At 39.5% G+C, this 16,105-nt stretch overlaps 1 protein-coding gene and 1 pseudogene across 6 annotated transcripts in view; one reads left to right on the forward strand and one right to left on the reverse strand.

The window, feature by feature from the left end:
* The window catches only part of ARHGAP26 (Rho GTPase activating protein 26), a 448,623-nt gene that overhangs the window by 158,840 nt on the left and 273,678 nt on the right, over positions 1-16,105 (forward strand). For all 6 annotated transcript variants that reach the window (XM_059174922.1, XM_059174924.1, XM_059174925.1 and 3 more), the window contains exon 11: positions 7,857-7,935. In XM_059174922.1, coding sequence (XP_059030905.1) covers positions 7,857-7,935 — 79 coding nt within the window. The remainder of the gene's footprint in view (positions 1-7,856; positions 7,936-16,105) is intronic.
* On the reverse strand, positions 9,143-9,473 carry LOC131831488 (large ribosomal subunit protein eL37-like; annotated as a pseudogene).

The following is a 16,105-nucleotide window of genomic DNA, read 5'->3' on the forward strand; positions in this document are numbered from 1 at the left end:
TGCAAGTAAAGTCCTTAGCACGGTGCTTGACACCTAGTAAATACGCAGTAAATATTAGTCACAGTTAATGAACCACTAGTTTGCAACTTCTGCTTTCTCTCTCAGTAACTCTGTCTCTTACCTTTAGCCTACTCATATCCTTTTTATGCAGAAGGCTCTGTAATGCATGAGGACTATCAGTGGGTCATTATCTCAGTGCATATTTATAACTTTTTATCTCCATATAGATTAATGTTGCCCTCCAGTGATGACACTGGGTCCTGAGTATTGGGGATAAAAGAGGAAGTAGCCCACGTTCCTCCTTTTATGAAACACTGGAGATGCTCTGCTGAATTTGACTGTGAGGTGAATCACAAATACAGACATGCATCATTGCTGGTTCTAGTGCATCAGATGACTTTATAATACATCGTGGTAACTTGGGGTAGAGCCCAGAGAAAGACCGACACAGACACTAGAAGTTGCAAACAGGCGGTCCACAGACATGTTTGGTTTGGCTTGAGTAGTGTTTGAACCAACATGTTGAAGTTGAAAAAAGTCTGTAAATGTTGCTCTGCCTCCCCATGTTCCAGCTGTTTATGGAGTGAGGAGTGGATGCCTCCTTTAGGTGGGGCATACACTCTTCACTTTACTCCTGTCCCCACCATGCCCTGTTGTCTCACTGTGATGACAGGTGACAGCTGCCGCTTTGCCTTGTACTTGAACCATTATTTTTCCCATAGAGGGGAAGTCCTTTTTTTGTTCCTATGACCATCAAAAAAGTAAATGTGCAAAAGAAAAAGTAAAGGGCTGCATATTATATGGAAAATGAGAGTGAGCCTATTTTCCTTGGGGCAATAAATAATCTTTTCATTTAATTTCACTGATTTTGCTTACTTCCTATTCTCTGTGGCTGTTTGAATCTGTAATCTCATAGATAAGAAAGCATTGTCATTCTCCAAGATTATTTGGTATGGTTTTGGCCATATCTTTGTGTAAATGAAGATGTCCTGAACTTCAAACCCTAATAATGGCTGGGAACCTGTTTTCCCAGTAGGATTTTAGAAGCAAAGGACAACTTCCTGTCCCTGGCATTTGTGCACCTCTTTCCCACTATGGATGGCAGCCCATTCTCCAAGGCTTCACCATTCTGTCTTTCTATACAAGCATAACCTGACTCTTACATGTGCTGTAGTATAGTTGGAAGCTGGGGAATGAACTCTTGCCAACAGAAGACTTAGAGTCTTATGAATGAGTAACCCCTACATCTTTGGATCTTTGGAGGTTGATTTAGAAAGAAGAGGTTCTGAGTGTTTGTTTCAGTGGGGTGGAGTCAGTAACAGCATTTCCTTGTCCAGTAGGAAGTAGTGAAGTTGCCAAGCTACTGAGATCACTATTGTTGACTCAGATTCAGGAATAAGATTAGAGCAGGAAAGCTGTGGCGTGGCCCTGGAGTCAGGGCTGGTTGTAATTCTGTTTGCTCTCTGCTGCTGAGGAGCCTGTGAGGTGACATCAGTGGTCCCTGCTCCTGGATGTGGCAGTGAAGGCTACACTGTTTTCCACGGGCTTTTTTCTGGAGGCCAGAGTGGAAGGGGGTATGGTGCTGGGGCGCAGTTTGGCCTGTGACAGATGAGTAATTTTTTGCATCTTCTCCCCTGTTGTGTGAGAGGTAGAGTGCCATCTTAGAGAAAATTACAGATACTTGTTCACCAGTTTGAAGCTGATAAAGATATAGCACTAACCAAGGATTTATTCAGATTCAAAATGAGGTGCCATATCATACATTGTATCTTAGAATTGAGCTGTAGAAAGGATTGCAAGTCTTTTTTTGTTACTTCTCCCAACTCATGGGCAGAGGACCCTCCTTGGCAGATTTTCTAGAATTGCTAAAGACCCCTCTTTGTCCTTATCAGTTATCTGACATTAATTCCAAAAGGGGGAAGTAGGCCACTTAAATGCTTTACTCAGGAGGAAAAAGGAAATGGCTGTGTCGTGAGAGCCTATGTGTCAGTGCAGCCCCTGGCCTGGCTCCCTTTGTGGTAGAGGTGTGATTTTCAGTGCTGTGTGTGAGTGTGTTGGGGATGGGGTCACGTGTATCTGCAGCACCTGTGGCTGGTTTCTTTTCCTTTTTAAACTATGTTCACCTGCCCTTCTTCCTCCATAGTTTTGACCCTACTGTACACTTGCCATCTCTTCCCCTCCACCTGCCACGTCCATTTGCCCCAGTGATAAGAGCAAATTCTTGGAGCATTTACAGTGTGTCTAACACTGTAAAACACTTTATGAATATCTCATTAAACTTTCACAATGACTCCTTGAAGTAGGTATTGTTTAAATCTGCAGTGTGAAGAAGAATATGGAGTAGTTCAGTTAGTTGTCCACTAGGCACTTACATAGCTATGAAGCACGAGAGTCAGGATAACTAGGGTGCCTAAGTTATTGATGACAAGACCTATATCTTCGGTATTTAAAAGACTTTTTTTTTTTTTTTAATTGAAGTGTAATCACAGTAAGATGCACAAATCTTAAGTGCGTTATCTTAAGCATATCTTTATGACTGCCCCCCACAATGCCTATATGGGTGTAACCACCCAGATCAGATTATAGAACATTACTATTACCTGAGGAGATGGTTTCCTTCTAGTCATCATCATACCTCTTCCCCCAAATAAAATCACTGTTCTGAATTCTGTCCCCAAAGATGACTTTGACTAGTGTTTGAATGTCATATCAATGGAATTGTACTGTTAGTAGTTTGTGTCTGGATTCTTTGTTTCATTATTATAAGATTGATTTATTTTGTTGATTGTACCTTGTAGTTGGTTCTTTTTTATTTTTGTATGGTGCTCCCTTGTTTAAATATAAACAATTTATTCTCATAGATGGATATTTGAGTTTTTTGTTGTTGTAAAATTTGGCCATTAAGAGTAAAACAACATTCTTATAAGAGACTCTTAATCTCAGAAAACAAACTGAGAGTTGCTGCTGGGGAGGGGAATGGGAAGGATGGGGTGGTTAGGTGATGGATATTGGGGAGGGTATGTGCTATGGGGAGTGCTGTGAATTATGTTAAGACTGATGATTCACAGACCTGTATCCCTGAAGCAAATAATGCAATAATACATGTTATTTGCTTATATGTTAATTAAAAAAATAAAACAGCATTCTTGAATGTGTCTTTTGATGGACATACACATTCATTTCTCTTGGATGTATGCATAGAGGTAGAATTGCTAGTTCCTACAGCAGGTGAGGTGCATGTTTAGTTTTAGTAAACTAAATTGGTTTTATCAATTCTCTTTCTAAGAAGCAATATGTGAGAGTTCTAGTGGCTCTGTATTCTTGCCAGTACTTGGTATTGGTGGTCTTCTGAATGCTCTCCCTTCAGAAGGGTGTTTCATTGTGGTTTCATTTGCATTTCTTCAAAGAGACATCATGTTGGGCCCTGTTTCTTATGTTTGTTGGCCATTTGTGTGTCCTACTTGAAGTGCCTGTTCATGTCTTTTATCCATTTCACTAATTGGGTTCATTTTTTTTTTTTCTTATTTGTGGGCATTCTTTACATATTCTGGTTAAGAGTCTCACTGGAGATACAAACTATAGCATCTCTTTCTCTTTAGTTTGCCTTTTCACTCTTTTAATGGTACCTTTTTAGAATGAAAATTATTCATTTTTTGAAGTCTTATTTCCTTATTTCCTTTTTTCTTTATGATTAGTGCTTTCTTTTAAGTTTTTGGTTTTTTTTTTTTTTTTTTTTTTTTTTTTAAAGATCTTATTTATTTGTCTGAGAGAGAGCACAAGTTGGGGGAAGGGGCAAGTGGAGAAGGGGAAAAGGGGAAGCAGAGTCCCTACTGAGCAGACAGCCCGATTTGGGGCTTCATCCCAGTACCCTGGGATCATGGCCTGAGCCAAAGGCAGACGCTTAAACTGACTGTGAGCCACACAGGCGCCCCCATGTTTGGTGCCTTTTATGTTCTTTTAAAAAACTCATCACCCGCTGGGTGTTATACACAACTAATTAATTATTGAACACTACATCAAAAACAAATAGGGTACTGTAGGGTGTCTAACTTAACATAATAAAAAAATAAATAACTCATCCTTTCCATCTCTTGAGTATTTTGAAGCAGAAGAAATGTGGAGAACCTCTGCTGAAGAAAAGTCAGCTATAGTCACATTGGACATCATCATCTTCTTTTGGATTGGCTGTTTGAATGGTGTTCTGGTGGTGACTGTATCTATGAAACACTTCAGGCTTTACAGAACCTTTTATGGTTTGATCTTATTTGATTCTATGTAGGAATTTTGTGATGCTTGGAGGAGGAATGTTCAGTATCTGCTTTCTGTAGGGTAGGGCCACATTTGCTGTGGTCTTGTGTGTAAGGGTGAAGCAATAGACTTCTGGGTTGAGATCCTGGCTCTGTGACTGTAGACAGGATACTTAACCTATTCGAGCCTTGGTTCTTTTCATCTCCCCAATGGGATAATGAGAATATACCTACCACGTGATGTAATTTTCAAGATTAAAGGAATTAATTTATATATAGTGATTAGCATAGCATCTGACATACCCTCCTCAGTTATTATTACTATAGATTATATTCCATTATGGTATTTGATAGTAACACAATTCTTTGTAGAGCTAGAAAGAACTCATTTCAATTCTCTTTCATTGTTTTATATTTTCCCTTGCTCATTGCACACCCTCCTCTGGATTTCTCTTTCTCTTTCCCCCTCTCCATTTTTGTTATGAAAAACCAGATGCATTTAAAACACAAACTGCTGACGTGGAAAGTACAGGGTCATAGAGAGTTTTGCTCGTTTTATTTTGTTTTGAGGAATGGTAGCTAGTAGGGACACAGGGAGGGGGAATATGGAAAGATAGTTATTGCTTGATTCCAAAATAAAGTTGACCCTTTCACCTTGGTCCTTGGAAATTCACACATAAGAGATTTATGTAATTATGGTTTAAATTGTTATGAAGGAAAAGAAACTTGGAGCTGAAGGAGTTTTTTCTAGATGCCTAGAAAGGATAGTACTGTGATCCAGACATTCATATACAAGATTGAGAGAAAATTACCTGAACTTGGAATGGTGATAAGATTAGAGCTAAGTGTATTAAATCCACTTTATTCAGTTCCATACTACCCCCTTCCACAAAAAAGGGGAACAAAACCACATATGGAAAAGAGCTTACATTTTGATATTTTTTCTTGAAGTGAAAACAGATCCTGTTGACTTTCCTGGTTACTAGAGCCAAGTGGCCTCTGAGTTTGTCTGAACTTCCTTCTTGTGGTTCTGGGTGGAAATCTCACAATGTGGGCCATGAGGTTGATGTGATATCTGCAGGGCCCCTGAAATCTTGGTATGCTAGGCAATTATTGTGGTCCCACTGTTTGCTGGTAGGAACCTAGCAGGAAATGGACTGGAGACTTGTTGGCTGCTTGACCCTAGTGTATACTGGGGGGTGTCTTTTGCTCTTTAGTGTGGGGGGACAGGAAGGAAAGGGTGGGGGCCAGGGCAGTGGGTCTCTAACTGTGCATTGGGATCACCTGGGGAGTTGGTTAAAATCCAAGTTCCCAGACCCAGCCCAGAAATTAAGATTTAGTAATAAGGTAGTTTTAGGCTAAGAATCTCCATTTTTCAGGGAATGCCTGATTCTGAAACTGGTGGTCCAGGCACAACACTTGAGCAATACTCAGAGGTTCAGGTCCAGGGACTTGAGAATTCTAAAGCAGACTGCAGCTTCATAGACTTTTTCCCCCTCTAAGCCATTAAAGCATTGCACTTGAGGTAGAAGAGTAGAATCAGTCCACCATGCCTGCCAGCCAAGTATCAGCTCTGTGGAGCCATGACTTCCAGTAATCTGCAGACAATGTCTGGTGCACTTAATGGGCTCATGGTGGGAAATGGGGATTTGGGTCTGAGAATGAGAATTTCTGGGAAGAGGAGGGAGGGCCCTGGCAGGAGCTGTAGAGAAAAGGCTTACTGTATTTTTGTGTCCTCTTTGTGTTGGGGTGTCATTGCTCAGGATGGCCTTCACAGGAAGGATTGCCTCTGGGGAATTAAAGTTTTCATGTTCAGGACCTTCACTCATCCATCCGCATACCCAGCTACCACCACTGTTGTCCACCTCCACCCACACACACACAACATGTACACACACACTCATACCACACCTCAGTGCCACTTGAGTCCCCAACCCCCCTGTACTTAGGTGCTTACATCTTCGGAAATGTTTTTCCTTAGGGGATGTTGAGTGATGTGATATTTAAAATGTGTTCAACATGAATAGATCTAGCATATTGATGGGACTGTGGAAATAAGTCAGTACCAGTAATTATGTGGGTCAGAATGAATAGACTTGTGCTGATCAGGGTATGGCCAGGCCCATATGTGTTTCATTACCTTACTGTTCTGCGATCATTATGATACCGCAGACTCAGATGGTAATAAGACTTAATTCTTGCTTAGTGGACCTCTTACTTCCTTTTAAGCTTTCTCAGAGTTTACAAATGAGGATTTAAATAAGTAGTTTTTTTTTCATAAGATTTTATTTATTTATTTGACAGAGATAGACACATCTAGAGAGGGAATGCGAGTAGGGGGAATGGGAAATGGAAAAACAGGCTTCCCTCTCAGCAGGGAGCAGGATATGGGGCTCAATCCCAGGATCCTGGGATCATGACCTGAGCTGAAGACAGATGCTTAATGACTGAGCCACCCAGGCACCACTAAATCTGTAGTTCTTAACTTTTTGAGGGTTGTGTCTCTTTTGATAATGATTGAGATTGAACTGTTAATACATAAAAATATACATATATTTGAAGATGGAAGAGTGGTTTATAGACTCTCTTGGACCCATCTGTGGACTGTAAGGACTCCTGCTTTAATGAGCCCAGAGCACTTTTAGCTCCCTCTCCCAAGAACGTTTTCATTGCTCAAGTCTCTGCTAGTGCAGTGCCATCTGTAAGGGGAACTCAACAAACACCATTTGATACCATGTGCAAGCTTTCTGGAGGGTTTGTGTTCAGTTTGAAAGGTCAAGCAGATTTCATTGAGAGGGTGAAAAGAAGTAGTGCATGTAAAGAACTTAAGACCTGACATGACAAGTATTCACTTTAAAAATGATATACATTTAGGGCACCTGGGTGGCTCAGTGGGTTAAGCCTCTGCCTTCGGCTCAGGTCATGATCTCAGGGTCCTGGGATCGATTCCCGCATTGGGCTCTCTGCTTGGCAGGGAGCCTGCTTCCTCCTCTCTCTGCCTGCCTCTCTGCTTACTTGTGATCTCTCTCTGTCAAATAAATAAATAAAATCTTAAAAAAATACATACATTTAATATCATTATAAATCTGTTTACCATCATAAAACATCTCCATGTCAAAAGGAGTTTAGAAACCTTGGATTAGAGGTTAAGAGGCCAGCGTCCCCCCAGCTTGATTGTTTCCTCTCTCTTTAATTTTGAGTCCAGTGATTCTGTTCGCTTTAATACATATGAATTGCTATCATACTGTGAGTAAAGGTCTCTGTTATGCATTTTGGAGAATAGAAATGAATAAGACCTCAAGGAACAAAAACTGGTCTAAAGGAATCACTTTAGTCATTTGTGTCCCTTAACTGTAAGTAGTAGGATAATGTCTGCTGTGGTTTTTCCTAGCTCCCTGAGGGACACAGGCTTATTGAGGGGAATTCAGGAGATGACTTTGCTTTCTGAGGCTGAAAGGTGGCTCTGAAAGCTGCCTGTGTGCCTCTCTTCATTTGTTAATCCTAGCAATCTCTTACTCTGTTGTTTGGGTATTTCTTGAAGTTTCACATTCATCAGGATCTCTCCACCAGTGACACTGGGTTCATGTCTATGTCCTCCTTTCTCCACAGGCCAGGGGTTATCACCATGCAGGCATTGTCGGAAGAAGACCGGAGGCTCTGGATGGAAGCCATGGATGGCCGGGAACCTGTAAGTAACAATTCAGGGAAATAGAATAGAAATAAAGACCCCAAGTTGTTTGTTGCTTCCCAAGTGCAGTGATTTTTGCACTCTATCTAAAGCCTTGGTTTCCAGTGTACCAGAGGATGTCTTCTACTCGGACTTTCATCGATAGTGAAACTGTTTCTGTGTGGTTGTAGTCCCTGAGCTTCGGCCTCTCAGTCCTTCAGGACTTTCAGGCTATGTGGTAGCCAAGGCAATTGTAGTGTCCTTAGGGCTCTTAGAGGAGGCAGAGTCTGGCTTACTGAATATTGATGTCTCCATGGAGTAGGATGCAAAACATTATGTCAAACCTATCTGAATGGGATAAATGATTTTAGAATTGTATATAGATTATGTAGTATCTTTTCTCATCGCCTTCTGGTTCAGCATTCCCTTGCCATGGTAGCCCACATCCCATTATATACAGTGGGATTATTAGTGTAGATGGAAGGATTTAAGCCTTGGTAGTATGACCTGTGCTCCCATTTTCGAGATGCTGGTTTTTGCTGGTTGATGTAGTCTGGTGGTTTTCCTGTATCGTGTGACATGTAAAACTCATGTCAGGGCCCTGGGGGAGTCCCTAAAGTCAAAAATAGTGCCAAAGATCTCAGCAGCAGTATTCAGCAGATACTAGGGTTATAGAAATCCTAAGAATACATCCTAGGAATACAAAAGATAAAAAAGAATCCAGTGTCATAGGGCCAGTAGTTATAACTTGCAGAGGCACTATCCAGAGCGGGGAATGTGTGCAAAGCCATCAGGCCACAACCTTCATTGAGTATAGAACTCTGCATCAAGATGCAATCATAGATGATTCCAGTTCATTTGTATGTTTCTCAGCCTACCCAGGTTAGGTGATCTATATGGATGAATGTGTCTTTCTACTTAGCTCTTTTGTATATAAATGTGAAACTCCAATCAACTGAGCAGAAACAAATAACTACTTTGGATAGCATTTAATAACATAGAGCAAGATTTAAAGAGCCATTTAAAGAGTTTGGAACAGCTAAATTCGAATTGAACATTATTTAATCTTAATTCTTCTGCAGTACCTATAAGTTACCCCTTGTTTTCTCTGAATACATTGTGATGGAAGCTCTCAAAGCAGATAGACTTTTTTCTTTCCTTCATTCCTTCGTTCGTTCCTTTCTTTTCACCTCTTTCTTTCTTTCTTTCTTTCTTTCTTTCTTTCTTTTTAAACCAGGATGTGTATTGTGTGACTGATTATTGAAACTCTTGATGAACTAGATGCTGCCACAGCTCCCCTGTTGGGTTGAAGTGTTGTTCCTTCACAGAGTCCAGGCCTGATTCTGTGGTAGACAACTTTTAGGTGTCTATTTGACCAGTCCCAGGGGTATTTCATATTTTAGCCTTGGCAATCCAGTTATACTTCCTTTTCTACTTGGTAGGACAGCCACATTTACCACAAGTCAACTTCTGAAGGTTGTAAGCCTTAGAGCAGTGGGGATACAATGTGTGTGTGTCTTAATGTGATGCTTTTCAAATGATGATGTCCCCTTCCTCATCTGGTTTCTGCAGCTGAGACCAAAGAAGCTGGAAGAGAAGGCACTTCTGCTGTGTATATAGAGTAGATAGACATTTCTACCATTAGGGTTTCGTGGGCACAATAGCTGCTTGTTGTCAGAGACGTTTGAAAGCCACCTCCTAAGTTGTCCTTTATCTTTGCTACCATTACCCTTAATTGAGCTCTTTTGTGTTTGTAAGTCACCGATTTGGCATATTACATGTCTTAACTCATTTATTCTTCTTAGTACCTTATTAAATAAGTATACTCTTAGGACATCACAAAATACTACCATTTTATAGTTGAGGAAAGTGAGACTTAACTTTAATAACTTGGCTCAGTAGCACAGACAGTAAGTGGCTATAGTGGTAGGGTACAGGTTAGGTCGCCATAACAAGGAGACTCCAAAGTGTAGTAGCTTAAGTAACATAGAAGTTGATTTCTCTCTCTAAGCATGGAAGTGAGCAGTCCATGCTTTGCAGGGTCATTCTGCCATACTCAACTCATGACTTTAGAAGTTGCTCTACTAGTCATTGCTGTTTTTCAGCCAGTTAATGGAGATGAAAGTATCCAGGACCTTGAGGATGCACACATCACTTCCACTGCCCCTAACATACTTAAATCGGCCACATCTATCTACAGGGGAGGGTGGGAAATCTAGGTCGAACATAGGCAGCCATGGACTGCCAGTACTCTGGGTATTTTATCACTTCCAGAAAGAAGACTGTAGGGTGGCTGACAGCTTCCATCAAAGTGACAGAGGTAGAATTTGAACCCATGCATAGTCCTAAATGTGTTTGGTTTTTATCATTATAGAGATGAGATTGTTTGATTTTTATCATTAATGTAGATTAATAGGCATCTTGAAGATGTCTTCAAGAATTCTCACTCATTTCATTTTTATATACTTTATCTGAGTTTCTTGAATGATTCTTCAATTCAAGGGGAGGAAGTATCCAGGAAGAAAAAAAAATCTTGTCAGGGCATACTATTCTTGGTATGGATAAAAACCCCACTGTTTTGAGGTTTCCCCAGCCCCATAAGCTGCAGTTCTACAATGACTTTACCAACTCCCATTTAAAACCTCCCCTTCCTCCCTCTCCCTGCTATTTGATACTTGTTCTCTGTCTGAATGTAATTGGTCCTACTAACCACTTGAGTTTTCCTGTAGATTAACATCTGGCTTCTGCAGATGGAAAGCATGCTGTTGAAAGAAAACATCTCCTTGCTCCAGAATGTACACATTAAAACAAGTTTAAACACAAAATAATTCTGTTTCTAAACATAATATAAAATTATTTCCTCACAGGAACATATAGCTTACATTGAGAACAACATCTCTGTGTATTTTTCAGTTTCCTGAAGAGAGAGAAACAGACAAATGGTAACTGCATAGGTGGCAGGAATATTAGGCTTAATTTTATCTCCCATTGCTGAGAGCCTCTAGGGGACATTCTTGGAGATACATACCCAGTAGAAAATTAGCAGCTCCAGTTTTAATCACAGTCTGCCTAATTAGATAAATCTATCCCCTTAGAAGTTTTGGCTTTGGTAAGGGAAGCAGAAACCTATTTCCTTAGCTGGTTTTGGAATGTTAGCCTTGTATCAGGGAGATTACAATAGAAGCACCTAACTTTTGTTTCATACTTAGAGCTCAGTGGTTCTGTGAATGATTATTCTGCATTGAATCTCTCTCTCTCTTTTTTTTTTTTTGGAGGGGGGTAACTTTGGTTTGCATCCTTTTTGTTCTTTTTATTGTTTAGTAACACCTTAGTATGGTTGGTTGGAAAAACAGTCTAAATGAGCCCTGAATTAGTTGATTTTACAGTTTTGGTTAATTGTTACATAAATTACAGTTTTTAGCGTTCAGTGACTTTCTAGTTGAAAAGAAATTTTGAATATCTTTTTGGTATTCATGGATATATAATGGAGGAATGTGGTTCTTCAATGAGCATTATAGTTTTTATCTATGCTGTTAATTTAAATTCAAATGAAGGAAGCCTCATTTATACTTGGCCTGAGAAAAAGCTGGATTTATTGGCTTATGGAACTTATAATAAGTTGGGATATAATAGGTCCAGCCCATCTGAATCCAGAAACTTCCATAATATTTGGAGTTGGTTTCTTCTTTTGTGTTGGTATTTCTAGTAGGTTCTTTCCAGTTATGGTGATAGGCTTTCAGACTGTTCCAGGTTTACATTATATTATCAAGAACAGGAGCCAGGAAACTTACTCTCTTAAAAGGTCAGAGAGTAATTATTTTAGGCCTTGGGAGCCCTCTGGTCACTATTGTAGCTAATCAGCTTTGCTGTTGTAGCTCAAAAAGCAGCCATCGACAATGGGTATGGCTACATTTCAATAAAACTTTATTTATAAAAACAGGTAGAAGCCAGATTTCAGTCATGGGTCATACTTTGTTGATCCCTAATCTATAAGTAGTGGAAAGAGAGCCTTATATAATAATTCTAAAGAAGTCCCATATTTGAATTTTCTTGGACTAAATTCTTGGACCATAGGGTGGGATAGTTGAATTGACCAGACCTGACTCCCCTGCCCACTGTGCTAGAACTATGGTGGTAGAGAAGTTTTGGCTTCCCCTAAGGGAAAAATCAAAGCATTGTTATGTGAAGAAGGGGGGGAGATATGAGATAGGTAAAAGTGACAGAGTTTCTCCCTACTCCAATATCTATATTTCATTAAAATTTCTATTTGAAGAGCTTATTCTTTGATACTTGGCCAAGAGTGAAAACCGCAAGTTTACCACTAACCTCATACTTAATTGTGAAAGACTAAATGCTTTCTCCCTAAGAATGGGAACAAGACAAAGATGTTCATTTCTAACAGTTTTATTCAATATAGTACTGGGAGTCATAGCCAGAGGAATAGGGCAAGAAAAAATAAAATAAAAGGCCTACAAATGAGAGTATATAACTTTTTTTTTTTTTTAAACAACAAGCTAGTGAGTAAGATACAGTTTTGAAATGATTCTTCTGGGTTTTCCTAACTTTCTGTTAAATCTGGGTTGACAAGCTACAGACTCATTGTTGTAACCACATAAGCTTTTGTTTTAATCTTCTGTTACCTGGTCCTTACCTGCCTCCCACATAGACTGTGGGTAACCTGAGCCAAATGCCCACAGCTGGAGCATTCATCCTTGTTTGTCCATAACCAATATAGCGTCTGGTACAGGCACACACACAATCTGAAGTATCTATTATTCTCGCTACACTATGGAAAGAAGACCCAGTGACTCAGTGGAACTAATAGGATAACCTGGACCCTCGGAGCCTGGATCAGCCTCTCTAAACTGTATTCCCATGTATTTCTCTTAGCTATGATTAATGATGTCTGTCGGAACTGCTGTTATTACCACCTTATTTTAGAAGTATTAGTTCTCTCATATTCCAAGGATTCTTCAGTGAAATTAGTTATTTATCTAATGAACCACCCCTTGAATATCTTTTTGATGCCAGAATTATGTAGAATTCGTTTAGGAAGATAAGAAACAGGTGGTATCACATGAAAGATGGTGTGTAAATCTATTTATTATTTGAAACTTTGAAACTGATACCTTTATAGGTCAGAAAAGGCCCCATACTGGCTTTTTCTTGTAGCTAAACCTCCTACTTGTGACACAGTGTCACACTCTTATTTATGTAAGAGGGACCAGTGCCTGAAAAGGTCAGGCACCTTTGGTTGATCTTGGATAGATAATCCAGGTCTGCTAGCTTCCAGCTCTGTGCTGTTTTTACTACAACGTACATACTGCTGAATTATTAGGAAGCTGTAGTTGAATTGTATCTACCCTTTCTATTAGGTGGAGTTACTTTATTGTGGCTCCTGCAGTGGTTGAAGAGAAAAGAGGAAGACACTAAGGAAAAACCACTCCTCTCATAAGAGGACAAGACAGTGTGGCTTCCTTCTGCTTGCCTTCATTTTAAAGAAATCTTCTGTTTTAGTCGTGTTACAAGTGAATGAAGTATGCTCTTTCTCTTACCTTTTTCTACTGTGCCCAAACTCTAGCCCCAAATGCTTCAAGAACTTCTAGAATAAATGAATAGTTGCATTGTATTTTATGCTCTGTACCCAGTACTTGAAAGAGCTGTTTAGAGTATTTAAAGGAAAAAGTAAGATTGATTACCATTAAGATCAGATTCTGAGATCAGAAGCAGAATGTTATGGTGGTTAAGAATGTAGTGTAGGCTCTGGGCACTTGGGTGGCTCAGGTTGGCTGAATGTTTAACTCTTGACCTCAGCTCAGGTCTTGATCTCACAGTCATGAGTTAGAGCCCCACACTGGTCTCCGAGCTCTGTATGGAACCTACTTAAAAACAGGAAGGTAGGCTCTGCCAGCCCAAGTTTAAATCCCTGCTCATCACTAATAGATCTCTCACCTTGTACAACGACTTAGTCCCTGCAAACATATTTCTTTGGTAGCAAAATGGAGATAATAATAGTATCTTCCTATACAATTGTTTTGTAAGAATCAGTATATATGTCAGGTGATTAGCACAAGTCCTATACATGGTCAAGCGCTCCAACTAAAAGTTGGAGAGGGGGGCAGATAGTAGGATAACTGGATTCTCTTTCTAGCTTCCACTTCCACTTCCAATTACTTGGCTCATTTGAGCACAAAATTTATTTAAAGTCACCTTGCCTGGGTTCACCAGAAGTCAGGCAGGGACTGCTTTCACTTGTATGGAAAAAGTGATTTTACTGAGCAGTCAGGCTTAACTTGAAGTCTGCAAGTAGAGGATTATGAAGTAACTGTAGCCTCCATTGCTATAATGCATCCCAGGCCTGACTGTTCATCAGCCCAGCTGTATGCTAAGCTCACCTCACCATTTCACTGCAAATGCTTAGATTTTCCTTTCCATGGTAAAATAACTGATCAAAGGAATCTGTATGGTTAAGAAGGTGTGGGGTGAAATTGCTAAGCTCTTGTGTCATGATGCAGTTCTCACTCCTTTATGAGTGGTGCAATGGTTTGGAAGGATAGTTCTGCCTAGTTTGTGAGAGCTTTCTTTGTAATAGCACATAGTGTGAGGTGAAGGTCTCTGGTTTGTTTCCCTTTTCTCCCACTTGTCCCCCAGTTGCTAGGAAATAGGATTAGAATTCTGTATTATTTTCCTTGTGTTTCTTTTTCTCTTACTAGAGCAAGAAGCTGGCTGCAAGCTTCCTCTTCGAGGCCTGTGAATGTTTTTATATAGGTAGAATTCATAATAGTATTTAATATTATCACCCCAATTTGTACAAGTCTTAAAAGGAATTGAATACTGTTCTCTTAGTGTTTGTTCCTTTTGGTTAGATGTTCTTGTGAAGATCAGTTTCTCATAAAAGTCAGACTGTTTAATTGAGCAATGTGAGGTACAAAGTGGGAAGAAAGAGAAAGTCAGATGAAATTGAGTTTTATGCTGGGGAGTTGATGAAACTTTCCTAAGAAGTGGAATGACAACCAGAAGATTTTTGCTTGAATGTTAGGACTTCATAACATGTTGGCGGCACTTATTCCGGTTGTAGGCATTCTTCTTTTAGCAATTAGCAAACATTTATAGATTGTCCACCAATTACTTTGATGGACCATGAAGATCCAAGATGAGGGAGGAACAGGCCACCTTATTAGAATTGGTTTGCTGCTGTTTCCCCATTGCTTTGTAAAGTGGCTGGCACAAAGTAAGCACTAGCAAATATTTGTTGAACAACTAGAGTCAAAATTAAAGAGTTGAAGATAACTTAGTGTTAATTATTTTATTTTATTTTTTGTTTTGGTTTATTTTAGTTTATTATTTTTTGCAGGAAATTGGGTTGCTTTCTTTATGTGAGCCCATGTGTGTAATTATATTTTTTGATTTTGTAGTCCATTTTTATACATACCTATCTACTTGTTACCAGAATTTAGGTGAGTGATTGTTAATCTTTTTTGATGCCATGGATTTGTTTGACAATCAGGTAAAGCTTTTAGACCATTTCTCAGATGCATAAAATAAAGTAAAATTCCTTTAAAAAGGAAAAAAAATTATGTAGAAATAGTTACCAAAATATTAAAACCACTTGGAATATAAGTATATGCTTCTCTAAGTATCACATTATTTAATAAAAGGAAGGGCAGGTCTCATAAGTCCGATAAATGATAATTCAGAATATCTGCAACAGTAGTAATGTTATATGGGAACACCTATGATTTTTATTCACGACAATGTCACAACCACTGTGGTTTGTTGCCCATGCTCGAACTGAAGGAGATGCTAAAGTTCAGTTAAAGGTTAGGGCAAGAGAAGTTTATTATTTTCCTCCACCATCCAAGTTCATGGACCCCTGTATTCTGTCTGCAAACTCCATTTCTTTGCAAAGCCATTTGGAGACACTTGATTCCTGACTTCTAAGCTCTTGTCTCACCTTATAATAGTAAACTGATTGGTTTGGTTACTTGATTCATATCTGTCCCCCTGCTGGATTATTGTATCCAACAGGACAGGAGCATTGTCAGGGTTTTTTGTTTGTTTGTTTGTTTGTTTGTTTGTTTAAATATGTTTTTGTATCTTTTGTACATACTGTTTGGCTCAGAGAAGGTGTTCAGTACATACCTGTCAAATAATCAGATGAATGAACCTAAGGAAAATTAAGGTATGGTTG

Source organism: Mustela lutreola, chromosome 5 (assembly GCF_030435805.1).
Source record: "Mustela lutreola isolate mMusLut2 chromosome 5, mMusLut2.pri, whole genome shotgun sequence".
NCBI classification, from domain to species: Eukaryota; Metazoa; Chordata; class Mammalia; order Carnivora; family Mustelidae; genus Mustela; species Mustela lutreola.